Below are 27,552 nucleotides of genomic sequence, written 5' to 3'. Positions count from 1 at the left end.
GGGCACAGGGGATCAAACGTGGGTCCGCCTTGTGCAAGGCAAGAGCCCCTCTCACTGTACTATCTCTTAAGTCCTCTTCCAGGCAATTTTCTGACAACTAAGCAGATACAGTGCTCAAGAGATTATGTGGTACAAGGAACTGAACGAGCATGCAGCCAACCCTGATTTTAATCTGGTTAGCCCCTAGCATCAGTAGGCATGATCCCTGAGCAGGTGTGATCTACCCCACCCCTCCCCCAAATAAAGTAAAGTCTATTTAAATTGTTGTTTTTTTTCTTTTTTGGGTCACACCCAGCGATGCACAGGGTTACTCTTGGTTCTGCACTCAGAAATTACTCCTGGCAATGCTCAAGGGACCATATGGGATGCTGGGAAACGGACCTGGGTCGGACACATGCAAGGCAAATGCCCTACCCGCTGTGCTATTGCTCCAGCCCCTAAATTGGTTTTTAAACAGGAAATTCATTCACAGGCTAGAGATGGAATTCAACAGTACAGCACTTGCCTTGCATATGTGAGACCATTGAGTTCTATCCACAGCATTGCAAGAAAGGTTTAGAGATCAACTCTAGTATCTAAAAGTTTAAGAAACTTTGAGCCAAGTCTCAAAAGCTTTCATTTCCTCCATTCTTAAACTGCCAAAAAAATTAATGAAAATAACACCGATTTAGAATTATGCCATACTACCAAATATACGAAGTGTTAGCTATTGTTTATTATGCTTTGTAAATCTAGCATCTATATGAAATTTAAATTTTAAATAACTTTAATTGCAATCGAGCATTCTAGTAACAGTATGCTCGGGGAATGGATAACTAATGAATGATCAAAGCTTCATCAACATGAATATTTGAACCAGAAGATAGTACAGTGGCTAAGGAACTTGCCTTTCACAGAGCAAATGTCATTTCAATCCCGAGCACCACATATGGTTCTCCAAACCCCACCAGGAGTGTTAAGCCCTGACAGGTGTAGATCAAAAACAAAAACTAAAATCAATGTACCTGGAGGCTAAAGAGATAGCCCAAAATAAAAATACATGGCCTGGTAATACCCTTGACTATTAACTGTATTTAACTACATTCAGAGATGTACTATATCTCTGGTTCACACAAGTTTTACCGTAATGCTAAAACAAAATAAATTATTTTTGTTCTTTTGTGGCCATTAAAAAGGCATCTCAACTTACCTTTAATTTCTTCTACTAAAAGCTTATCACATATTTGTTTCTCATATGTTTCTATATGTTCCAAAGATTCCTGAAATAGCTCTGCCTCTCGCATCACCTGATTCTGGTATAATATCAGTTCACTATATTCATAGTCTATTTTATTCGGGGGAACCTAGTGGGGGGGGGAAATGACAAAATCAGTTCATTTATATAATTAATTGCATAAACAGTTACAGACCTTGATACACTTCACAAGCAAGGAGTGAGCTATGGCAGAGTTGTAAACTGCTTGGCTGAGTACTGAACAAATAAAACAACACACACTTTCACAAAGAGAATCAATAAAATCACAAGCTGGATCTCTTAAAAAAAAATGACAAACCTTTAATTAAGAATCACCAAGAGGCCGGGGCAATAGTACAGCGGGTATGGCAGTTGCCTTGCATGCAGCCAACCCAGGTTCGATCCCTGGCACCCCATATGGTCCACCAAGCCCTGCCAGGAGTGATACCTGAGCAGAGAGTCAAGAGTAAGCAAAGAGGAACATTGCCAGACCCCAAAGCTCATACGCCGATTATGAAAAGCTGTATACTTTTAAAAGTATACTTCTATTAGTCAAATAGACGAATTCTTAGGGAAATTCAGTCTATTAAAATTAATTTAAAAATAAAAAATATAAACAGACCAATAGCAAACAGAGAATTAACAATATCTCATAAACACTCAGATAAACTTCTTCACATCCAGAAGATTAGAAAACTAATAAATTTGAAAGCATTCCCAATTATTTAAAAAAAATTTTTTTCAAAATTTTCAGTCTCAAAGACTTTACTTCTTATGTGGGAATAGGAGTAATGAGGAAGTCAACTGTTTGAGTGAAAATTAAAAAAATGTTAAATGAGGTCCTTACTTGCTGAGTTTGTCTAAATTCTTCCAATAGTTTTAGTGCCATATCATAATCCTTCAGCAAATGGTATGCAATAGCATATCCAATCCAGGAAGCACGTTGTGTTGGGCGTAACTGAAGAAGCTGATATCTTGTCTCCTTAAAAAAAAAAAAAATCTTTTTGTAGATCACGGTATATTTGATGAAAATTAAGAAAAGGAAACAATCTTAAATTTTTACTTTCTAAACTTCTTTTACTTTTCAACTTTCTCTAAAATATTCACATTTAATATGTTTTAAGAGGGCTGGAGCAATAGGGCTTGCATGCAGCCAGCCCAGCAGAGCTGGGTTCGATTCCTCCTCCCCTCTCGGAGAGCCCGGCAAGCTACCGAGAGTGTCTCCCCCCACACGGCAAAGCCTGCCAAGCTACCTGTGAGGTAGTAAAAAGTCTCATAATGTTACTGGGCCCGCTCCAAATTGATGAACAATGGGAGGACAGTGATACAGTGATGAAATGAGTTTCTTCTAGTAACTATAGACCTTACAAGAGAGACTTAAATTGTTTCAATAAATTAATTTTGTTATTTATAAATCATGAAATAACAATGAACACTGTTACAGTTAGTCCCAGACAAGGAGTACACACCCTGCTTGGGGAAACTCTCAAACTTGACTGGAAATAACACTGCTGTTGCTTTAAGACAGTTCAACACTGGAGCTGGAGCGATAGTACATGGCCTATCTGTGTCCAATTCCCAGCATCCCATACAGTCCCCCACCACCACCAGAAATAATTCCTGAGTGCAGAGCCAGGAGTAACCCCTGGGAATCGCTGGGTGTGATCCAAAAAGAAAAAAAAAAAAGACAGTTCAACATTAATGGCATTTAGGGATAATCATCAGGAACTCTCATGATTATCCCAGAAGAATCAAGATAACCTTTCTAAATACAAAAATAGTCTCCACCATAGTTCCTATCTGCACCAAAGTTCTAAGCAAGTGCAAATGCTTGGAGGAACAGTGTCTTATGAAGAGCATAGCAGCCAAGACATTTTTAAAATGTAATCTTTTGTTTTCATGAGTCTATTGTTGGCATGGGAGTTTAGCTAAATGAGTCACTTCAAACTATATGCCACAAGGACTAACATATCCAGATCTTTTTTTACTTAAAAGGATTTTTGAAGATCTTCGTCAGAACAACTTGGACAGTATCACCTCTCTATCCCCATGTAAACCTCCTGGCTTTTAGCTGTGTAAGATTAAACTCTACCACTCTCAACCCAAATTTTCATTGCTGTTTCTGTCACTCCCATATTCATTAAAATCAAAATCAAAATCTGTATCTTCTTGGTTTTCTCTTCTCTGCCAAATCTTGCAATCATCCGTGGAAAATTCAATAGTATAGATGACATCCAAGAACCATGGATCCAAAATTATCTTATCTTTAAGCATTTCCTTCTTCCTAATTCAGGAACCCACTTCAAACCATAGCATCAGTCCAGAAATCATAAATTTAGTCATCTCATTTGCTGGTACTTACTCTTCTGCTGATAATTCTAAGCAATATTCTTACCCTATTTTTAAAAAACATCATTAAAAGGTTCTTTTAATTCTACCTCTTTTAATCCTACCATCTTTTTTTTCTTTTGCCTTTTTTGGGTCACACCCGGCGATGCACAGGAGTTACTCCTGGTTCATGCACTCAGGAATTACTCCTGGTTCATGCACTCAGGAATTACTCCTGGTTCATGCACTCAGGAATTACTCCTGGCAGTGCTCGGGGGACCATATGGGATGCTGGGACTCGAACCTGGGTCGGCCGTGTGCAAGGCAAACGCCCTACCCGCTGTGCTATTGCTCCAGCCCCCCATTTGCTCTTTTTATCTTAAATTATTTCACTATCCATCTTAGCAATCCACTCTTTTACAAATATTCTTCTTTACTCCATCTTAAAATGGCTGGCTTTAATTCCCACAATATGCATGTTGCCAAATACCGATTAAGTAAAATCATTAAGACAGGAGAGATTATTAAGCTCAACAAAACCCTTAAATTTTGTATATATTGGTTTTGGGGGTCACGCCTGGCGATGCTCAGAACATGTCTTGGCTCTGCATCAGGGACCACTCAAAGGCAAGCTTGACCAACCATATGGGGCGCTGGCGATCAAACCCGGGTTAGCTGGTGCAAAGTCAGTCTCCTACCTGCCCCAGAACCCTTAAAATTTGTGCACAAATCTAGGTATAAAAACTTATACAACAGTAGAAAGCTAAAGTTAATGTAAAGATTTACTTAAAGAGAAATACTTGAAAATTGATGGTCTCCTTGAAAGAGTTAAGTAGAAATCATCTACCTTACAGGCATCGGGAGGGTTGGGGGGAGGGGGGTATATTTGGGTTCTTGGTGGTGAAAAATAATTACTGGTGAGGGGAGGGGTGTTTGATCATTGTATGACTGAGACTTAAACCTGAAAGCTTTGTAACTTTTCTCAAGGTGTTTCAATAAATAAATTTTTAAAAAAAAGAATTGATGGTCTCCTTAAACTAAGTAAGAAAACTTTATTTTATGTATATTAAACCCAGAATACTAAGCATAATAAGCACAGAGAGATAGCCAGCACAGTTGAAAATCTGTTTGAAGAGGCATGGACTACAGGAAGATTGCTTTATTGCAAATGCTCACATTTTATTTACTAAACTGTAATAAAAAAAACCCCTAATGTCCATATTTTGATTTCAATTATAAAAACTGTTTACCAAATTTATGTCAAGTCCAAAAAAGAATGTAACAGCATTTTTTTTTCTTTTTGAGTCACACCTGGTGATGCACATGGGTTTCTCCTGGCTCTGCACTCAGGAATTACTTGTGGTAGTACTTGGGGGACCATATGGGATGCTGGGGATCAAACCCATGTAGGTCGCAAGCAAGGCAAAACGTCCTACCCGCTGTACTATAGCTCCAGCCCCACAGCACATCATTTAAACATAGAAAACATTCTAGTTTTTTAACAGCATGAAATAAGCAATAATTATAATTTTCTGATGACCAGCATGCAGTTCTACAGTTGATTTCAGGGAGGAAGGTTCTAAGAAACTTTCTCTTCTACAGCCAACCATAATGAATAACACCAAGTCTATTTGCACAGGCTTGGGGTTGGAGAAACAGTAGAATAAAGGTGCTTGCCATGACTGCAGTCAAACCAGAGTTTGATAGCCAGAACCTCAAATGGTCCCCAGATACCTGCCAGAAGTGATCCCTGAACACAAAGGAGTAAACCTTGAGCACAGCTGGGTGTGGTCCCCCCAAAAATAAAGCCCGCATGATCTTGGCTTATAATCTCATTCTGATTCACAAACTTTTAAATTATATACATTGTAAAAATATGTACCTTTATAAATGAAGTACTTACTCTGTAACCTTCAAGATCTCTCATTTGGATCTGCAATAGAGAGAGATCTCTCAAAATTTGCAGATTATCTTTGTCTAATTTGAGGGCATTTCGGTAACACTTAATAGCTTCATCATACTTCTTATCAGAACGCTGCAAGAGTCCATATACATGCCAACCTATTAAGTTAAGGAAATGAAGACATTCACAGCTACTAGAATGTGCTAGGTATTTAATATAAAGCTTACCTTAATGAAATGGTATTTTGTTTAGGAATTACTTCATAATCTGGAGTCAGAGGAAGAGGAACGGAGAACATGTATGGAAGGTAAAAATGAAACCAGATCATCTTCGACTGACAACTATTAAATTGCTGTGTTGGAAAACGGACACATAGTGCTTCACTGTTGTAGACTCACCTAGCTTTGTTATAAATTTTTCCCAAAAAATTTAAAGAAAAAAAACTTCCAAATAGGGGAGAGAGACAGTACTAGAGATAGTACAGCAGGTAAGGCACTTGCCTTCAACAGTTGAATTAGATCCCTGGCTTATCCCCACCCTCACCAAAGTCCTGCCAGGAGTGTTCCCCTGGGTGCAGAGCCAGAAGAAAGCCCTGAGGACAGCCAGGTGTGGCCCCCAAACAAAAATATGCAAGTAAAACAATTTTTCAAAGTATTCTTAGAAAACTCTAAAAGTTCTTCATATGCTCTACCTTCTATCCCCTCATTTTCCTACCACAGCATCAATATTTATTACTTCTTCACCACTATGTAAAGAAAAATAGTTATACATGTTATATATATATATATATGTATAAGCCGCAATTATCTTTTTAAGCAAGTTTATATTCAATCTATAAGAACATGTATCCATAAATTACTGCTGATAGTAAAGATGACAACAAAATAAGATTTTTATTTATTGTAAATTAAAAGACTTGGCATATCTTGGAACCAAAAGAACTAAATACTTAGATGCCCTTTCTCTTCACTCTGGTATAAGCACTGGGATTAAAAAAAAAGTAAGTATTTAGTATTTTGAGAGAACCCTAGCCAACTATGTGAAAACAAAAGATTGCTCGTGTTCAATACTTGTCAATGACTTAAATGTAAAAAAAACTAAGATATAAGAGTAATGTGCTAAAAAAAATGAAACACATAGAAAGGCAGAAGAGAAACGAAGAACAATTTCAATAATTCATCCTTTAAAAATACTGGGAGGAGGAGCATGTATAAGAAAAAAATAAATGGTCCCAAGTCATAAATAAGTTACCCAAGTTACTTTTCTCTAACATTCAATTAAGTACATATATATTTTATATATAGAATCTTTAAGATACTTCAGTAAACAAGACAGGGATAAGGAACAAAAGAAATGCTACAAAATATTAACTAGTATTGAGTTAAAACATTCTCTTCTATGCAATTTTGAGTTTTACTTGAATACGAAAAACCTAGTAAATGGAAAATGCACAAATGAAATCAAGCTATTAAACTAGAGCAAAAGGATACAGACATGACTCTTGACATCATTACGAAGTCCTTTACGAACAAATTCATAAGCTTCTTCTTTTTTTCCTAAACAGTTCAATGTTAATCCTTTCATAGCCAAAGTCTCTGAAAAATATTTTAACCTCTATTTACACAAAAAGTATTCAAACTATTCTTTTAGCACTGTTTTAGTATCTGAGGTCTAATAATGCTTAAGTGATTCACCTTTTTTTTTAACCCCACAGAGAGAACTTCTCTTTATTTTTTTTTTTAATTTTTATTAGTGAGACACCATGAGGTACAGTTGTAGACTTACAAATTTTTGTGCTTGGGTTTCAGTTATACAATGATCAAATACCCATCCCTCCACCAGTGTCCATTTCCCACCACCATGATCCCAGTATCCCTCCCACTCCCATCCCACCCTGCCTCTGTGGCAGGGCATTCCCTTTTGTTCTCTCTCTCCTTTTAGGTGTTGTGGTTTGTAAAAGAGGCATTGAGTGGCAATCATGTTTGGTCTATAGTCTACTTTCATCATGCTTCTCCCATCCTGGGAGGATCCTCCCAACACCCTTTATTTGGTGCTCCCTTCTCTATCTGAGCTGCCCTTTCCCCTAGCATGTGTGGCTGGCCTCCAAGCCATAGAGCAAAATTCCTGGTACTAATCTCGGCCATTCTTGGGTGTTAGTCTCCTATTTTGTTACTTTATGTTCCCCAGATGAATGCACTCTTTCTATGTCTATTCCTCTCTGACTCATTTCGCTTAACATGATACTTTCCACGTAGTACCACTTGTATGTAAATATAGAACTTCTCTTTAAATACAAAAAGTAAAAATACATTCAATTATTTGCTAAAGCTTAGTCAAGTCCTTTCCTCAAATTCCTTAGGCTGGGAATGATTTAATCCTCTGTCCCTTGGAAGACTCGTAAGGAGGCTGAGATGAGAAAGAAAGGAAAGAAAGGAAAGAAAAAAAGAGAGAAAGAGAGGGAGGGAAGGAAGGAGGGAAGGAAGGGAAAAAAGGAACAGCATTTCTTGGTAGGCACTTAACACAGATATACTAATTTTAAAATCACCTTCATCAAAACAGGTTTCTCCTGCTATCCAAAATTAAAATATTTAATGGGCTAGATAGTACAGTGGGTAAGGTGCTTGCCTTGATGCCTTGAATGCGTCTGACCCGGGTTTGGTCCCCAGCATCCCATATGGCTCCCATGCACTGCCAGTAGTAATTCCTGGGTGCAGAGCCACCTCTGAGCATCGGCAGGTATAACCCAGAAACAACAAACAAAATAGAAATATTCTTATCTGGCATAATTTATTGGGTTATCTTTTTAGGCTCACTATCAACATAAATTTATATGAAAAGAAACTTTTTGGTGTTCCCAGATGCAAAAAATAAAGTATTAAATCATGCCAGGTGGGGGAATAGACATTTTAGGGTAGAGGGAGGGTGCTGATTTTGGTTTCTGGGTCACACCTGGAGGATTTAGGGTTCACCCTGGCTCTGTAGTCAGGGAATCACTCCTGGAAGTGCTCAGCAGACCTTCTGTGGTAACAAGAGATTGAATCCAGGTCATTCATAAGCACGGCAAGCACCCAACTTGCTACACTATCTCTCCAGTCCCAAGAGCTTTTTATCATTACATTTATTCCAACTACTTCAAATTAAACTAACATCTGTTTACATTTCAGAAGGCATAGCAAGGTAAGAATACGTTAAAGTAGTTAACAAAAAATAATTTGAAATGAAATAATTCAGGGGCTGGAGAGCTAGTGAAGAAACAATTTAAGGTGCTGTGCACAGAAGTCAAGACTTGTCTGAATCCCTGACCTCATATATGATCCCCTAATGTCTCGCTACAGAACAATGTATTATTGTATTTTCTCATTACTGCTGTTTACTATACGCATTGTCATAATTCCACCCCTAGAAAATCAGAGTAAACTTCAGTTCTATGAATTCTGATCTAGGGTAAACCTCATCTATTGTCCCTGATAAACCAACCACTTCCTGTCTAAAAGCAAAAACTGTACACACAACTAAAGTAACATAGAATGAAACTTAAATGAGGCATAAATAAATACGCTGAAGGCCTGAGAGATAGCTAAATGGATTAAACATTCTTCACACATAGGAGATTAGCATGTAGTTCTTGGCAATCAATTCTCAGACCAATCTGGAACAAACGGCAAGAACAAAGTCAGGAGCAGCCCCTAAGCTTCACCAGATATGATCCAAAAATAAAGCCAAAACATTGAATACTTGTAACACTATGGAATCTAAAAAATATTGCTTTCACTTTTTGGTGGGGGAGGGGCTTCTTTTTGGTTTGGGGGCCACACCTAGTGGTGCACAGGGCTTATTTCTGGCTCTGCACTCAGGGACCACTACTGGCAGGCCTCAGGAGACTGTATGTGATACTGGAGTCTGGACGTATGTCATGAAAGGAAAATGCCCTACCCACAGTACTATCACTCTGGCCCCTACACTTTCACTATTAAGAATCCTGTTTTGTTAGATTTCACAATTTTCTCATAGATTAGACAATACCTCCATGTTCAGCAAATTTTGGGTTTGAAAGAATCATCTTGCAAAACTTGAGGCCATTTTTGTATTGCTTCTGTTCGTAACATTTCTGTAAAGAAATAAAAAATTATGAAATTAATATACAAGGAACAGATTTTTACTATATTATTTAAATTCTAAACTCAAGATCCAAAATTAGGTATAAAACATGTGAAAGAGGTTCAGAGAGACAGTACAGGGAATAACCTTGCATGTGGCCAACCCCAGTTTAAAAGTGCCAGTTTAATCTTGGCAATGCATGTGGAAACCACAGCTAAGTGTAGCCTGAACTCTTCCTCTCAAAAAATAATTACAATACATGCGCACACGCGCACGCGCGCATGCACATACACACACGCACACGCACGCACACACACACAGAAAGAGATAGGTAAGATGATAGATATTGGTTTTTGGATCACATCCAGCTTACTTCTAGCTCTGCACTCAAATAACAACCATCAATCCTGGCAGGACTCAGAAAACCATACCGAGTGCGAGGAATCTAACCCAGGTTGGCAATACACAAGGCAAGATAAGTACCCTAACCCATTGTATCGCTTCATTCCCCACCATTCTTTTCTTATAATGAGACTTTTTAAGATCTACTCTCAACTTTAAACATGCAATTCAGTATTAGTTTCTATTCTGTACTAAATTAATTAAGGCTTTTGGTTGACTCTAAAGAAGAGACTTTGATGTTTGGGAGACAAGAATCATCATGCTATGAAGCCAAAGCCCAAGTGTGTGATGGACACCCCCAGATTCCTGGAGACTCTCAATCCCCTCCTTCTATTTGGTGCTGGGGATTGAACCCAGGGCCTCACACATGCAAGGCAAGGCCTCTCTTTTTATAGTATGACAGCTTAGGTAACATAGCTAAAACAGTATTAACCCTTATGGTTTTAATAAACAAAGTAACTGTACCAGCACCACTACAAAGACCCTCCAACTACTGTATATATGTATATGTGTGTGTATACGTGTGTGTGTGTGTGTGTGTGCGTGTGTGTGTGTCACCTCTAGCCCAACTAGTTCTTTCGTCCTCCTCTCTCTGTAGCCACTGCTTGGTACTCTTGAAAGCAGAGGCCAAGAGTTTGTCCTCATTTAATACCATATCTTTTCTTATCTTGTTTATCAATATGCCACAGATTTGAGGTTAGCCAGTATTTGTTACTCTACAATGTAACTTCACTGAACATGATACTCACTGGTTGTATTCAAGTTGCAGCAAACCGCATGATCTTATCTTTTCTAACAGCTGCATTCGATTGCATTTGTATATACATACCACAACATCTTTACCCAATCATATTACTAAATATTTGGGTTCTCTCCATACCCTAGATACTGCATCTACTATTGCAATAAACACAGATGTTCATATATCTTTTCTAGTTAATAATTTTGCATATTTGGACAGAAGCCAAGAATTGGGACCTCAGGGTCATAAGGAAATTTTTCCTAAAGAAATTTCCACAATGGGGCTGGAGCGATAGCAGAGCGCGTAGGACATTTGCCTTACACGTGGCTGACCCAGGTTCGAATCCCAGCATCCCATACGGTCCCCTGAGCACCGCCAGGAGTAATTCCTGAGTGCATGAGCCAGGTAACCCCATGCATCGCCGAGTGTGACCCCAAAAACAGAAAGAAAAAAAAAATTTCCACAATGTTGTAGGATGTCTTTTGGGGGGAAGAATGGGAGAGGTTGGGGTGCTTAGGTCTTATGCCTGGCTCTGTGCTCATTCTGGTACGCTAGGGGGACTATCTGGGTGCCAGGAATCAAATCCAGGTCAGTTTTCTGCGAAGCAAGCACCCAACATGATGTACAATCACTCTAGCCCCTCCACAATGTTTTTCACAGAGGCTAAGCCAGACAACATGATAATCAACAGTACAAAGAGGGTTTTTCACCACGTTCCAGTAAACACTGGTTGTTTCCTATCTTGACATATGCCATTCTCTAGTGTGAGGTATCTCAGGATCATATTTGATTTACATTTCCCTGATAAGCGACTCTAAACACTTTTTCCTATGTCTACTGGTCATCTGCACATTCTCTTCATCTTCATCTTCTCTCCCCATTTTTAATGAGATTTATTGGTTTCTTTGTTGTTGAATTTTGTGAGTACTTATATATCTTACTTTTTGCTTTTGGTCTAGACCTGGTGGTGCTCAGTGCTTACTCCTGAATTTGCAATCAGAGACCACTCTTTGTGGTACTCAAGGGATTATATAGGGTGCCAAATAGGAAATCCGGTTGGCCATGAGCAAGACAAGCACTGTACTATCACACTGGAGTCTTATTATCTTGACTTTTTAAATTTCATTTTCATGATTAAGCAACTGTGTACTAACTGAAGTGGAAATGAAGTTGTACAAAGTTCTAGCACCCATCCCTTCACACATCCCTAGTTTACCTCCCACCCCAAAGCCTGCCTCGATGGCAGACACTTTTCTTTTTTCCTTTTAGGCACTGCGGTTTGCAAGACTGTTGTTACTGAAAAGGTATCATGCATATCACTTTACCTCCTCTCAGCACCCAGTTCTTGTCTGGAGTGATCACTTCCCACTGTCATTGTTACAGTGGCCCCTTCTGACATAACTGCCTTCTCTCATTTGTGGCAAGCTTTCAACGAAGGATCAGTCCCCTTATTGTCATTGGGTATTTTTCTCCTATGTTTTATATCCCACAAATGAATGTGATCATTCTGACTCATTTCACTCAGCATGATATTCTCTCCATGTTCATCCATGTATTAGAAAATTGCATCACTTTTTTTAATGGCTGCGTAATACTTCGTCATGTAGTAGATATACAACTGCTTCTTTATCTACTTGTCTGTTCTTGAGAACTTTAGTTGTTTCCAGACTTTGGCTATTGTGAATAGTGCTACAATAAACATAAGAATGTAGATGCCTTTTCTATTGTGTTCTGGGACCACTGGGATATATATATATATATATATATATATATATATATATATATTGCCAGGAGAGTAACTCCTGGGTTGTATGGAAGCTCAATTCCTAGTTTTTTGAGGAATGTCTATATTGTTTTCCCAAAAGGCTAGACCAACTGACATTTCCACAAGCACTCCCCCAACCCCACCCACATCCACACCAATATGGTTGTTTTGCTCTCTGTGGTGACTGCCAGCCTCTTTTTGGTGTGAGACAATATCTCATTATTTTGATTTCCATTTCCCTGATTAGTGAAATAGAACCATTTTTAATGTGGATTTTGGTCATTTGGATTTGCTCTTTATCTGATTCATGGTATGCAAAGACTTTCTCCCATTCATTGGGGTATCTTTTACTTTTCTTTTGCCATGCAAAACCTTTTGTTTGTTTGTAATACCTAAAAAATAAAACGAAACTATAAATTCTTTTTAGTTTGATATAGTCTGCTTTTTCACTGCTGTTGTTTTTGGTTTGTTTTGCCAATGGAGTTGAATCATTGAATATACCACTGAAGTCTATATCCTAAAGAGTTCTACCTGTTTTCTTCAATGTATTTTATAAATCCTGGCCTAATTTTGAGTCTTTAATCCACTTTGCATTTTCTATCCGTGTGGTGTGTTAAATTATCTAGTTTCATAGTTTGAGATTTGTTTCTTTTTTGCATGTATATTTCCAACTTTTTTTTATTTGTTTTTGAACCACAACTAGCAATGCTCAGGGATTACTCCTGGCTCTGCACTCAGAATTTACTTCTAGCAGTGCTCAAGGGAACTTATGGGATGCCAGGGATCGAACAAAGGTTGACCACATGCAAGGCAAGCACCTTACCAGCTGTATAATTGCTCTACTTCAACAGAATTTCTTTAAGAGGCTTTCCTTGCTCTACCCTATGTACCCATCTTTGTCATACATTAGTTGTCCATATAATGGAGGGTTTTCCCTCTGGGCTGTCAATTCTATTTCATTTATCTTAGTCTACCCTTACCCCAGGTTCCAAACATTTTGATGACTATAACTTCAGAGAATGATTTAAAATAGGAAATGTGATGCCTCTCAGCTTTTTTTCTCAGAATTGCTCTGGCAATTTAGGGAGTTTTTGGATTCCATAAAACTTTCAGCAGACTTTGATGGGCATTGCTCTGAATTTGTACAATACTTTGAGTAGGATAGTCATTTTGACAATGTTAATTCTTCCCATTCCATGAACATGAAATATTTTTCCATTTCCTGGTGTCCTCTTCCATTAATTTCAAATGTGGCTTATAGCTTTTAATGTGTGACTTAAACATCCTTTGTTGTTTTTTTAACTCTAAATTTTTTGGGGGGGTGCTATACCTTGCTATGCTCAAGTCTTACTCCTGGCTCTGTACTCAGGGATCACTCCTGGTGGGAATCAGGGGACCATATGAGGTGCCTGGAATCGTACCCAGGTCAGCTGCATGCAAGACAAGCATCCAACCTATCTGATCCTAGTATCTCTCCAGTCCCTTAAATTCCCTTTGTTAAATTGATTTGCAGTAATTGATCTGATTACTTTGGACACTTTCAATGGAGTTATCTTTTGGGGAAAAAATTATGAATTTTGAACCATGTGAAGGTCTATGATCTCCTTTTGAAGTGGAGCTATTAAAGTACTGAGTTTCAGAATCAATTCATATGAAAGCTGAAAGCTGTCCTTCTCCCCTATCCAAATATTCAGGTTAAAATCTTAAATTCAGTAAAGAACACATACAAACAGAAAAGATAGATTCTACTATTAATTGCTACTAAAGAACCTTAGACACCATTCCTGGGTTTAGCTGTCTTTTTAAAAAATGGTAAAGTAGCTCCAAAGTCAACAAATAAAAATGCTAACATTAATTAGTTTGAAGAAGACAGGGAGGAACCAAAGAGACAGGCAGATCGTGATCCCTGGTGCCACATATTGTCCCCCAAGTACTACACAAAATGACCCAGAGCAGTCAGAAGATCCTCAACACTGTTTGCTGGGTATGGTTCAAACACAAATACACACATACAAATGTGACAAGTCAGGTGGTGAATCTGTACATATGTATTTAAATAGAGTATTCTTCTTATTGTTGATGGAAAATTACTTTGGTTCACTCAATCCTGAACATTTTTCTAGGTCTAGAAGATGGTTCAAACACCTGGAGCGCATGGTTGCATTTGGAAACCCCAGGTCCAAACCCAGACATTGCAAGGTATCCCCCAAGTACCACCAAGAATAGTCCCAGAACACCACTGGTTTAGCCAGAATAAAAAAATTTTTTTTAATTTTACCAGAGAAACTTGTTTAGCCATGGGGTATTACAACAAAAACTTACCCACATTTTAATGGCAAGGTGATAAAATTACACACTTTTGGAGTTGTCTCCTAAATTCATGCAATCTTAAAAATGTCTATCAGACAAAATATTCAGTGTTTCCCAATTACTTGATAGAAAAGTTGCTTCATTGGCAGTTGTACCATTTTTGTAACCAGTATAACAATCACAGAATTGTGTTTCATTGTGCTGGTACCTAATTTGAAATAGAAAAATACAGGAAAAATATGAACTTTGACATCTTTTAGGTAGATGCCAAAAGTTCTGAATACAATGAATAATGTGTTGATGATTTTACTAATAAGTCTGAGATTCTTTGGAAAACAAACACACCTCAAGGGGCAAAAATGTTTCACTTTCTCACCAACATAGAGGGAAGAGTAAAGAAACTGATCTACATATGCAATGGAATACTACTCAACTATAAGATGAATCCTACTACAAGGATGACACCAGGAGGTTTCCAGCCACGTGCAGTCAGTTGGAGGGAGAGAACAGATACAGAATGATCTCTCTCTTGTGTTTGAATATAAATACAATAAGGGAACAACAAAGAGCCAATGGTAGCAGACCCTGAGACTGAGAGTACAGAACTGAGTCCGGTGGGGTGAGTGAACTCAATCAAAGTCATTCTGGTGACAGGTGTAGAACAATATTGTAAATCATGGCACCAAAATGAAAACTGAAGAAAAAGGGTTAACGTCTTCAATTATGTTATGTGAAAACGTAAGGGTCTGAAGAAAACTAAGTAAGAAATAAGGTATGCCCTGCTCAGTGAAGGAACCTGTCATTATGTTTAATTAAATTTTTGTGTTAACACTTCTTGGGTTTTCAGCTCAACACTAAGCACCATATAAAACTAAAGCTAAAATTTTTCATCCCGTATATTGCATTTTTAAAACATTCTTAAAGAGGGGCTGGAGTGATAGCACAGCGGGTAGGGCATTTCCCTTGCACACCGCAGACCTGGGTTCCATTCCCAGCATCCCATATGGTCCCCTGAACACCACCAGGAGTAATTCCTGAGTGCAGAACCAGGAGTGACCCCTGTGCATCACCGGGTGTGACCCAAAAAGAAAAAACAAAAAGAAAAAAAATTCTTAAAGAACATTTACGCAAAGAGTAGTATGTTAGGATAGGTAAAAGGCAGTATTTTTAAACTGTCATTAATATATAATTCTAAACTTATTTAAAATAACAGTAAGAAATTACTGATAAACACATAATCAATATGTTTTAAATAACATAAAACCTTAAACTCTAAACACTAGTTCTAATTCGAAAGTAAATACAAGATGAGACCTAATAAGACCTAATAAGACAAGCAGGTATAAATCATATAGAACACGGTATAAGTTGGTTTGTGAATTTGCGCTTAAGTGCACCGACAAACTCTTGCTGTAGAGAGCCATGCATATGAGTCCACTGGTGGACGGATATAATTTCAAAATAATTTCATTACAGAAAACTGTTTCTCACCCACATTTACTGCAACTACGAGACGATCCTGCATTAAAGCAGGAACTGTTTTTGGGTCACCTAGCGATGCTCAAGGGTTAGCCCTGGCTTTGCACTCACGCTCATTACTTTCGGCAGTGCTCGGGGATGCCAGGGATTGAACCCCGGTCGGTCACGTGCAGGACAAAAACACCCTTACCCGAGCGCTGTACCTACTGCTCCGGGCCCCGAAATGTTTCATCATTCAAATTTTATGGGGTTTTTTTTTATAGTGATAGTGATTTATTATTTATTAAAGCCTGGCAAGCTCCCCGTGATGTATTCGATATGCCAAACACAGTAACAAGTCCTCACAATGGTAACGTTACTGGGTCCGCTCGAGCAAATTCATCGTTCAAATTTTAAAATCTCAAGCCAGCCCCGTCATTCCCCGCACCTTCCCCACACCCCTCCCCCCTCCCCGGATGCCTGCCAAGAAACGCCAGGGCTCTGTGCAAAGGCCAGCCACAACCCCACCGAGACCCTCCCGGCCCGGACGCCCAGTCTCCAGCTCCGAGAGCGGGTGCGGGCGCGCTCCTCTCCAGGGCCAATCCCGCCGCTCGGCGCGCCTTTCGTCGCGGAAACTCCGCGCGGGGCCGTGCGCTGCAGCCAACGGGAGCCGCCGGCGCCCCGGGAACTTCCAGCGGCGGCTCCCGTCCGTTCCCCTGGCCCGGGAAGCCCGTCCACCAACCCGCCAACTTCTCCCGCCTGGGCCGCCGAGGGTCTTCACCCCCGCCCCCAACACACACACACGCCCCCCCACCCCCGCCGCAGACCCCACAACTCCCGGAGCCCCACCTGGCCACGGGATCGCGGGAAGGAGAAGCGCGAGGGAAGTGTGTGTGGGGGGGGTGCGTGGAGCCCACCCCAGAGCCCCGGACGCACCCCGGGGCCCCCGAGAGCAACTCCTGGAGAGGCGCTGGGGGTCTGGGGGCGGGGGGCGGGGGAGGAAGGCGCGAAGTCGCGGGCCGGACCGCAGAGGCCACTGCATCCCGGCCGGGCGAGTAACCGGGGCGGCGTGAACTTTCTGGAAAGCGCGCGGTGGGGTGCGGGAGACGGCGCAGGGTGCGGCGGCGGATAGTGGGGGAGGGTGGCGGCGGCCGCCTCAGAGCTTGGCCGCGCGCGGCATAGAGGTCGAGGAAGGGTCGGGGGGAAAATAGGCGACGAGGCGGCGGCCGGCGGCCAGGCGGGGGGCCCGGCCTAGGCGGGCGAAGTCGGGGCTGGCAGACCGCGAGATAAACAAAGGACGGAGCCCCGGAGCCGTCAGCCCCGCGCGCAGGCGCCGCCGCCGCCGCCGCCGCTGTAAGCCCCGGGCGGCCCGGAGGGGTGGAGGGGGGCGGCGGCCGGGCCTCCCGCCACTCACCAAGATGCGTTTGAAAAGGTTGCTCTCCTTGGGCGGCAGCTGCACGTTCGGCATCGCGGCCGGCCGGCGGGGAGGCTGGGCAGCGCCGGCGCCTGGGCGCCCGCGAGCCGCTGCTGCTGAGAGGCCGCGCGGGGCGGACGGGGTCAGACCATCGGCCTGGTTGGAAGAGGGGTGGGGGTGGGGGAGACGCTCGGTCAGGGCGGCTCTGGGAGCCCAGGACCCGAGCCCTGCCTCAGACAACCCCTCGGCTCCGACCTGCCTCCCGGGGAGAGCGGCGGCTTCCGCGCGCTGCAAGATGGCAGCCAAGGCCCGTCCCCCCCCAACGCGCCCCCCCCCCCCCGCCGCCCGAAGTAGCCGGGCGCATGCGCGAGGCGCCGGCCGCCGTGCACGGGAGGGGTTGGGGGGAGTCGGGGCGCTGCGGGGCGCCGCTGGGGACCGTGTGCGGGGCTGCCCGTCGCCGTCGCGCTGCGGCGCCCGGAAACTTCGCGCCCGGCGAGGCTCCGGTGCAGTCGTCGCTCCAGAGGCTCGGGCTCGGACGGTGCTGGGAAGTTAGGTGGCGGCCCAAACCAACGCAGGGGTCACCCCAGGCTTTTGTGTGTGTGTTTCTCTATTCAGGAACTTGAGCCGCCGCGCTCGGTGCAGAGTCTCTCAAGGGCAGGCGAGCAGATTTTTCCTTTTTTTTTTTTCCTCCCCCTCCAGTTTGGACTTTTAAGAGAAGCCCCGTCTCATCAGTGCAGACCAACCCCACGTGGCCCCAAGGTGAGGTCCACTGGGCAGAACAATAGACACGAGGTGGAAACACGTTTGAAACGTTCCCTCCCCCCAGTGAACGTTCCCCAACGTGGTCGAGATTTAGGCTCGCTGTTTGGGGCCACTATTCTCATCCAAATCCATCTGCTTTCTCAAACGCTGATGGTTCCCCTTCCAACAAGTCATCTAACAATGAGAGGGACAAGGCTAAATGCAAGCACCTTCCGACTCAGGCACTCCACAGAAGGTAGCAGAGCAATGGAAATGCCTGAGTCAAGAAATGAATAATATATCATGGACGAGAATAGCCTAAAGAATGTATACAGTGTAGGTGTATTAAGACGTACAGGAAAGGCCTTCACATTAACATAATTATAATTATGTAAATAATCAACTACTTAAAATTTAGAAGTTTTACATTTGTGTCACGTTCTTATGAATATGCAATTATATGCCGGAATATAGCAATATAAATATGTAATGTAAAAAAATTTTTTTAATCAGTGCCTGGAGCGATAGCACAGCGGGTAGGGCGTTTGCCTTGCAAGTGGCCGCCCCAAGTTTGTTTCCCAGCATCCATATGGTCCCTTGAGCACCACCAGGAGTAATTCCTGAGTGCAGAGCCAGGAATAACCCCTGTGTGTTGCCAGGTGTGACCCAAAAAGCAAAAAAAAAAAAAAAAGAGAGAGAGAGAGAGAGAGAAAGAAATTTAAATCAGTGTCATTAAAGTCTAGCTGGAGTTTAAGATGAAAGAAAATGTGAGTGGAGGATTCAAAATACAACAGAGACTGGGGTGAGAGCAATAGTACAGAGGGTAGGGCTTTTGCCTTGGACACAGCCAACCTGGTTTTGATCCGCCAGCATCCCATGCAGTCCCCGAATCATGACCAGGAGTAATTCCAGAGTGCAGAGCCAGAAGTAACCCTTGGTATGTATTGTCCCAAAGCATCAAAAATACGAAAGAAATTTATTCAGTGGAGATGATCCTGAAGGACTTAATGTTTCTGAGCAGAATCTAGGCTCCCCCAAAGTGGAGGAATGAGACAAGGAGAGTAGCTTAGGATACTTGACTGATATAAACTGATGGAATTTTCCCAATGGAATAATGCAGAGGAGTATCTGCTCACAACACTTTTAGTTCTTACCCAGAGTTTGCTTACCCTGGCATTACTGAATCCTGAAAATTCTTTAGTTCCCTATTTCACTACATTCTCAGGAATGAAGTGTTTTGTAGTTTTCATGGAAAAGCTGGCCTCCTAGGGTTCCAGATAGGCCATTCTTTGACTTGGTTAGAATATGAACTTTTCAGAAAGCCAGTTTGCCTCACTTTGCTTCACAAAGTCAATTTCAAAATGGCATTGAATAAGAAAGGGGAGAGTGGAGGAAAACATGAGGCCAACTTCACTTAGAAACAAACCTCTCTATTTTGGCGTGCTTTTTTTCTTGTTTTTTCTCTCTCTTTTTCTGTTTTTTTGTTTGTTTGTTTGTTTTTAGGGTGGAAGTGAGCAAACCCAATCCGTTAAAGAGTCATTCCTTGTTCTTTGCCCAGGAATTGCTTTACCAATGTTTGGTGGCTCATATGCAGTTGGGGATCAAAGCCTCGTTCGTCATATGCAAGGCAAGTTCCTTAACCTCTGTACATTCTCTCTGGACCAGATCATTGCAATTTTTTATGAAAGTTTCCCAGTTTCCTATTCATTTATTGAAAAGTATTCATTGCTGGGAGTTGGAGCAATAGTACGGTGGGTAGAGCGCTTGCTTGGCACATGGCAGACCCAGATTCTATCCCCAGCATCCCATATGGTCCCTTTAGCACCATCAGGACTAATTCCTCAGTGTAGCGACAGGAGTAAGCCCTGAGTATTACCTGGTGTGGCCCAAATACAAATGCGTGTGTGTGTGTGTGTGTGTGTGTGTGTGTGTGTGTATTCATTGTTCCCACTCTCTCTGATAGTTGTACAAGCTTGACCACAGCTCTACCTCACCCCTAAATTAGACAGCCTGTGCTGGTTATTCATTCACATTTTTCAGCTTCCCTCCACCTCACCCCCTTCTCACACCTTCCCCAGCATCTACCTGTAGCACAGAGGAAATCTGCAAACACTGCAGAAGAGGTAGTTATAAATACTCATATTTTCCCCATCATTCTTTCCCACACCATGATCCACACAATGCACATATACCTTGGTTGGCTACCCACAGCTGGAGGTGAAGGAAGAGTTGGAAAATTGAGAAGAATGGCAATTGTGTTGTTAATTGTAGAACTCAGCTTTAGAATTAAAAATGCAATGCATGCAAAATCAGAAAGTCTGGATTAGCTAGTAGCTGCAGTTTTATTTCTGACTTCCTATTTAGTCTGGAGCAAATCTCACTTCCACCTTTCAGCAGAAAATGGGGTTATAATAATATTATTATGATCTGATTCACAACAGCATTTTGTGACTGGAATGCCTAGTCATTTCAAAGCACATAGGCCAAAAAATCTGCTTTGTAGATTGAACTCACCATCTTTCAGTAAGAATGCTGAAATCCCTTTGGGGACATGGTGGACTTCATCCATATGTTCCTTCTTGGTGCTTCAGGCAGTGTGTACCTCCTTGAAATCACGCACACAATAAAATAACAGAACAGCATCTGTAAAGACCTAATTCCTGGAACACCGTACATGACATGGGCCAGTAATTCTCCTGCTAACCCTGGTAGAGTGAAGGAGAAAAGAATCTGAAAAATTATTTCCTCTACACGTTATACACAGCATATCTTGCAGAGCCAGCTGGCAGGGTAAAATCAAGTAGTTTGCTGCTATTCCCACAACCAATTTAACCATGTAATTAAAGTCTGATGGGAAATGAACGCATAGATTGCATAATGCATTACACCTCAGATTCCCTAATGTTTCTGCTTTTTTCATCATTTCTTGCTCTTTTTTTTTTGAAACAAACAGCACTCCACACCTCCCTTAGTTCCTGATCCTATCTACTTCTGCTTCACCCGAACTTTCATTCGTTATTGAATTCCATTCTTTTCATTTTCCCCCTGCCTTACATTCTAATGAAAGATGACAGACAATAAACTCATAAGTTAACAGATAATTCCAGACACTGGGAAGTCTGATAAAGGAAATTAAACAAGGTCATGTGGAGGACAACAGGGGCTGAGGATTATTTTTCTCCTTGTTATTATTGAGCTGACTAGGGAGGCACATACCTGCCTGGCTGTAGAGCTAGGCATGTGGAGCTGCATGTCAGACGGCAGTACTCACACACATGGTTAATGCATACCCGGGTTATATTCTCTTAGTTGTGGTGTCTGAGTGCATTCTGATAGTGCTCACTTGGACCTGCAGTGCTCACACACATGCTATATGTGAGCCATGCTGCATGCACATCTCAATGCTCTCAGAGTTGTGGCACTGAACCACTTTTAATTGTGGTGCTTATCAACCTAGCTATGGTACAACTGAAAATTGCTCTCAACACCAGGGATCACAGATAGAAGACCTGCTAGGACAGTGTTTGGTGAGTTTAGCAGCACTGGGACTGAACATGCTGCCTTACATGTCCAACACAGGTGCTCAAAGCCCTATCTTAAACTGTGGGTTGCAGAACTATGTGCAGGTCATGAAAAATTTGGCAACAAGGACAGAGAGATAGTACAGGGGGTAGGGTGCTTGCCTTACATGTAGCTGACCTGGATTGACTCCCCAGCACCCCTCAGGTCCACCAGGAGTAATCCTTGAGTCAAGCCTAAATTCTGAACAAAGCAGGTGTGGCTCAAAAACAAAACCAAAAATAAGTTTCAGAAATGACTTAAAACTGCCTCTGGGACTTTAGTGACTTGTTAACAGAGATCTAAAAGATAAGAAGGGAGTTAACAAAGTGAAAACCTAAGACAGTACATTCTAGCATAAGATTGGCATGGTCACGGAACAGTTGAGATCTTCAAGGAGGTATTGGAAGAGTGGTTGTTGGAAATAAATGTAGAGTACTTTCATCATTACAAGTAGTTGGGTTGGGTTGTTTTTTTTCACCAAACCACAATAGGAAGTCTTGAAGCAACTTAAACAAGAAAGTGATCTAATCTTATTTTTGTTGGAGGAAGGTGCCATGTATCAAACCCAGGGTCTCTTACATGCAAAACATGTGCTCTACTGCTGAGTTATATTACTAGTACCCCACGCCTTAATTTATTTTGAGCGAACTTTGTGTTTATCACTTTATAAGAAGTGAAAAAATTAGAACATTATAACAATCATATCAAAAAATTTTCATGTATTTTATAACATTTCTTTACGATTTTAGTTTTCTATGAAATTTTATATATTTCAGGTTTCTTAATTCTATGAGAGTTATTGACACTATTTATTAGTTTCATAATATCTGCCAGGGATTATTCTAAGTTCCTTATGCATATTAGCAATTTAAATCTTGACCATAAATATGATAAAGAGAAGTACCATTATTTCTCCTGTCAATGATGAGAAAGACTAAGGTACAGAGAAATAAAAGGTCACATAGATGTTAAAGGACAGAACTGGGCCAGAGAGCTAACTCAATGGACCAGAGCACATTCTCTAGGTCTTGTTCAATTCTCAGCTATCCCACAGTATCCTGATAACCACTGGAGTGGCCCCTAAGGAAAGGAAACCAGCAAGTGAACCCTGAGTACCACTAGCTGTGGCCTCAATCCCTACCCCTTTTCTGGTCCAACACAGGACAGAACCAAGACAAGAACTCTGTCTATACATCTGGATATTGTGCTTTTCCCCACTAGAATAGACTGCCTATGTGATAGAGGAGGAGTTTGTGAATCATCTTTTAGGGATAATTTTCAAATTTTATGAGAGAAATAGGAAAAAATATGAAATAGACCATTTCAAGTAGATTAGATCAATTGGAAATGCACAGTTTTGAAGTGGAGATAGTTTAGGAGTAATTGCAAATTGTATTTTGATAATTTAAGGTAATAACAGAATAAACATAAAATTTCAACTGACAGTCTCAATCCAGTGGTTTAAGCAAGATTGCATAGATTTGTCTGGGAATCAAAGCATTGAATTCTTAGCTCTCTTGGGTCATTTTATTTGTTTGAGATAGTAGGCAAAGTTCCTGAGACAATACTTTTAGAGGTTCATAGACATGTCTTGATTCTTTTTATACCATGATTTTTTTTTGGCTTTTTTGGGTCAACATGCAGAGATGCATAGGGGTTACTCCTGGCTCTGTGCTCAGGAATTTCTCCTGGCAGTGCTCGGAGGACCAAATGGGATACTGGGAATCAAATTCTGGTCGGCCATGTGCAAGGCAAACGCCCTACCTGCTGTGCTATCACTCCAGCCCTATACAATGATTTAATTTTTAAAAAGGTGACAGGGAAATAGGGAGATGACTCAAAGGGCTAGAGCACAAGCTTTGCACATATGGGGTCCAGGTTCCATCCCTGGCACCCCATTGTTTCCAGAGAACCACTGGGTAGGATCCCCAAAAGAACAAACAAAAACAACAACAACAACAGAATCACCTATATAAAATCATCACTTGATCACTTGACATCTCGTTACTCATCAATTTGCTCGAGTGGGTGCCAGTAACATCTCCATTTGTCCCTGTTGCACACCAGTGTAGCCCAATGGTGTCTACTCATTCTAGGAACACAAACGGCCTCAAACCGATCCTTCAGGGTCTTGATGAAGAAATCTGACCATCTCATAGGTGGGCAGCCACGCAATCTTTTGACGACCCATGGAAGTCGGTAATGGCTTTAGTCATCAGCGGTCGTCTCCAAGTCTCATTATGTGTCCAGCCCATCTGATTTTCGATGTCTTGGCAAATGAGACAGTGTCCCTGATTCTTGATTGTCAATGGAGGTCAAAAATCTGGATCCTGTGGTAGGGTGGGATAGGGATGGGGGGAAGGGGGATGGGAAGGATACTGGGACTGGTAGTGGTGGAGAATGGGCACTGGTGGAGGGATGGGTATTCAATCATTGTATAACTGAAACCCAAGTACAAAAATTTGTAATTCTGCAACTGTACCTCATGGTGTTTCACTAATAAAAATTTAAGGAAAAAAAAATCTGGATACTTTCTCTCATTTGAGTGAAGTGTGATACTTCAAGCATAGCTCTTTCGATTCCTCTTTGGGAGACCCAAATAGCATTCTCATCCTGTTATTGTGGAGCCGAGGTCTCTGAGACATATGTTAATGCAGGAAGAACAGTGGAATCAAAGAGATGTGCCCAGAGCCAGAGGTTCTTCTTCCTGTTAGCTATTTCTTTGATGCTGCTCTCTTCCTCCTGCGCAATTCAGGTGCCAAGTCATACATCATGTAGGCTTCTTGACCTAGGTACACATAACTGTTGCATTCGGAGATGGTCGTTCCATTGAGAGTGAATGGAACGTCAGGAATGAGACTGTTTCTCATAAACATTGTCTTTGTGAGATTCAGCTGTAGTCTGACCTTTCCACACTCACGGTTGAAATCAGCCAGTATTTGTGCCGCTTGGCTAATGTTTGGTGTTATTAGAATGATGTCATCAGCAAAGTGGAGGTGATGTAGTTGCCGACCATCTATCTTCACTCCCATTCCTTCCCATTCCAGTCGTCACATGATGTTCTCAAGGGTGGCACTGAAAAGTTTTGGTGAAATGGTATCACCCTGTGGAACCCCTCTCTTGACGTCAATGATCACCTCCCTGTAGAATAGTGAGATCCTGGTAGTGAATCTGCAGTACAGCTCACGGAGGATCCTGATGTATTGAGTTTGAACGCCCTCTTTGGCTAGGGCTTCGATGACCACTTCAGTCTCAGCAGAATTAAAGGCTTTCTTTAAATCAGTGAACGTTAGACAGAGCGGCATCTCGAACTCCCGAGAAACCTTAGTGAGCTTGGTTATCGTGTGGATATGGTCAGTTGTGCTGAATTCTTTTCAGAAATCGGCTTGCTCGCTTGGTTGTCCTTCATCTAGAGTTCTGCCAATTCTATTCAGGATGACTCGAGTGAACAGCTTGTAGATGACAGACAATAGGCAGATTGGGCGATAGTTGCCAATGTTGTGGATGTCTCCCTTCTTGAACAGTAGTACAGTCCTGCTGGTTTTCCATTGGGATGGAACCTTGCGTTCAGACAGGTAGCGTGTGAAGAGCAGCACCAGTGTATTGATGAGTACTGATGGCAGGTTCTTCAGGTGTTGGGATCTGACCTTGTCTGGGCCGGGTGCTGTTCGCTTCTTTACCGATGAAATGGCATGTCAGATTTTGGAAGGAAGAACGTTGGGAAAGACATATCCATCCTGTGAAATTTAGTATGTGGGCAGGTGGACATGGCTATCGAAGAGATCCGAGTACAAGTCATGGATAATCTTCTCCATTGCCCTTCTGGAAGATGTAATAGATCCATCAGGATGTTGGAGGGCAGTCATCTTGGTCTTGTAGTTGGCGAAGGACAGGCAGGTGTTGCGATGTAAAATGGAGAGGAGATAATGGAGTTTCTTCTAGGAAAGTAGCAACTCTGTTAATATTCAGCTTATGGGGTTAGAGTGATAGCACTGTGAGAAGGACATTTGCCTTGCACATAGCCGATACAGGTTCAATCCCTGACACCCTATATAGTCCTCTGGGCCCGCCAGGAGTGATACCTGAGCACTGTTGGGTATGGCCCAGAAACAAAATTTTCAACTTCTGGAGTTTGATTCCCAGGACTGTTTGGAGCAACCATTGAGCATTAAACTGGGAGTAGCATCCTAGTTCCCAGCACCACCAGGTACGGTCCCAAAAGACAAAAACAAAGTAAGAACATGGCTTCTCCTTCCAACAGTTTTCTGAAAAATGTTTCCTTAAAATATTACCTGCTTGAGCTGCAGACCAATGGGACAGGGTTGAATATACTGACATCTCCCTTCAATCATATGATCATCTAATCTTTGATAAAGGAGCAAGAAATGTGAAGTGGAGTAAGGAGAGCCTCTTTAACAAATTGTGCTGGCAAAACTGGACGGCTACATGCAAAAAAATGGGCTCAGATCTCTGCCTAACACCATGTACAAAAGTAAGACCAAAATGGATTAAAGACCTCAACATCAGACCAGAATCCATAAGGTACATTGAAGACAAAGTTGGCAAAACCCTCCATGACATTGACGCTAATGGTATCTTCAAAGATGTCACGCCACTGTCTGAGCAAGTGAAAACAGAGATAGATAAATGGGACTATCTTAAACTAAGAAGCTTCTGCACCTCAAAAGAAATAGTGACCAAAATACAAAGACAGTCTACAGAATGGGAAAGGATATTCGCCGAATACACATCTGACAAGGGGTTGATATCAAGGATATATAAAGTACTGATTGAACTCCACAAGAAGAAAACATCCAACCCCATCAAAAAATGGGGCAATGAAATGAACAGAAACTTTCTCAAAGAAAAAATCTGAATGGCAAAAAGGCACCTGAGAAAATGCTGTACATCATTAATCAGCAGGGAGATGCAGATCAAAACCACAATGAGATACCATCTCACACCTCAGAGACTGGCACACATCCAAAAGAACAAAAGCAACTGGTGCTGGCGTGGATGTGGTGAGAAAGGGACCCTCCTTCACTGCTGGTGGGAATGCCAACTAGTTTAGCCCTTTTGGAAAACAGTATGGACGATTCTCAAAAAATTAGAAATTGAGCTCCCATTTGACCCAGCAATACCACTCCTGGGAATATATCCTAGAGAGGCAAAAATGTATAGTCAAAGTGACATCTGCACTTGTTTGTTCATTGCAGCACTCTTTACAATAGCCAGAATCTGGAAAAAACCTGAGTGCCCAAGAACAGATGACTGGTTAAAGAAATTTTGGTACATTTACACAATGGAGTACTATGTAGCTGTTAGAAAGGATGAAGTCATGAAATTTACATACAAGTGGTACTACATGGAAAGTATCATGCTAAGCGAAATGACTCAGAAAGAGAGGGATAGACATAAAAAGATTGCATTCATCTGGGGTACATAAAGTAACAAAATAGGAGACTAATACCCAAGAATAGCCGAGATCAGTACTAGGAGGATTACTCCATGGCTTAGAGGCCAGCCAGGCATGATAGGGGAAAGTGCAGCTCAGATAGAGAAGGTAACACCAAATAAAGGGTGTTTGGAGGATCCT

The 27,552-nt window shown here is 41.7% G+C and overlaps 1 protein-coding gene across 4 annotated transcripts in view; it reads right to left on the bottom strand.

The window, feature by feature from the left end:
- NAA16 (N-alpha-acetyltransferase 16, NatA auxiliary subunit) overlaps positions 1 to 17,840 on the bottom strand; it is a 58,955-nt gene extending 41,115 nt beyond the window's left edge. For 2 of the 4 annotated variants that reach the window (XR_008791747.1, XM_056109880.1), the window contains exons 1-6: positions 17,655 to 17,840; positions 9,489 to 9,573; positions 6,956 to 7,060; positions 5,466 to 5,623; positions 2,082 to 2,216; positions 1,190 to 1,343 (exon numbers count right to left, since the gene is read on the bottom strand). Coding sequence is in view for 3 of the 4 variants with exons in the window: in XM_056109880.1 (XP_055965855.1) it covers positions 1,190 to 1,343; positions 2,082 to 2,216; positions 5,466 to 5,623; positions 6,956 to 7,060; positions 9,489 to 9,573; positions 17,655 to 17,708 (691 nt within the window). In the remaining variant the exon portion in view is untranslated. Of the gene's footprint in view, positions 1 to 1,189; positions 1,344 to 2,081; positions 2,217 to 5,465; positions 5,624 to 5,692; positions 5,800 to 6,955; positions 7,061 to 9,488; positions 9,574 to 17,654 lie in introns of those variants that run through there. The other 2 variants (XM_056109881.1, XM_056109882.1) reach the window with 2 other exon arrangements.
- Positions 17,841 to 27,552: the final 9,712 nt, after the last annotated feature.

The sequence above is a fragment of the Sorex fumeus genome, unplaced genomic scaffold (genome assembly GCF_029834395.1).
Source record: "Sorex fumeus unplaced genomic scaffold, SorFum_2.1 ptg000008l, whole genome shotgun sequence".
Taxonomy (NCBI): Eukaryota; Metazoa; Chordata; class Mammalia; order Eulipotyphla; family Soricidae; genus Sorex; species Sorex fumeus.
Note: the sequence above shows the minus strand (reverse complement) of the source record. Positions and strands in the feature narration are given on the sequence as shown.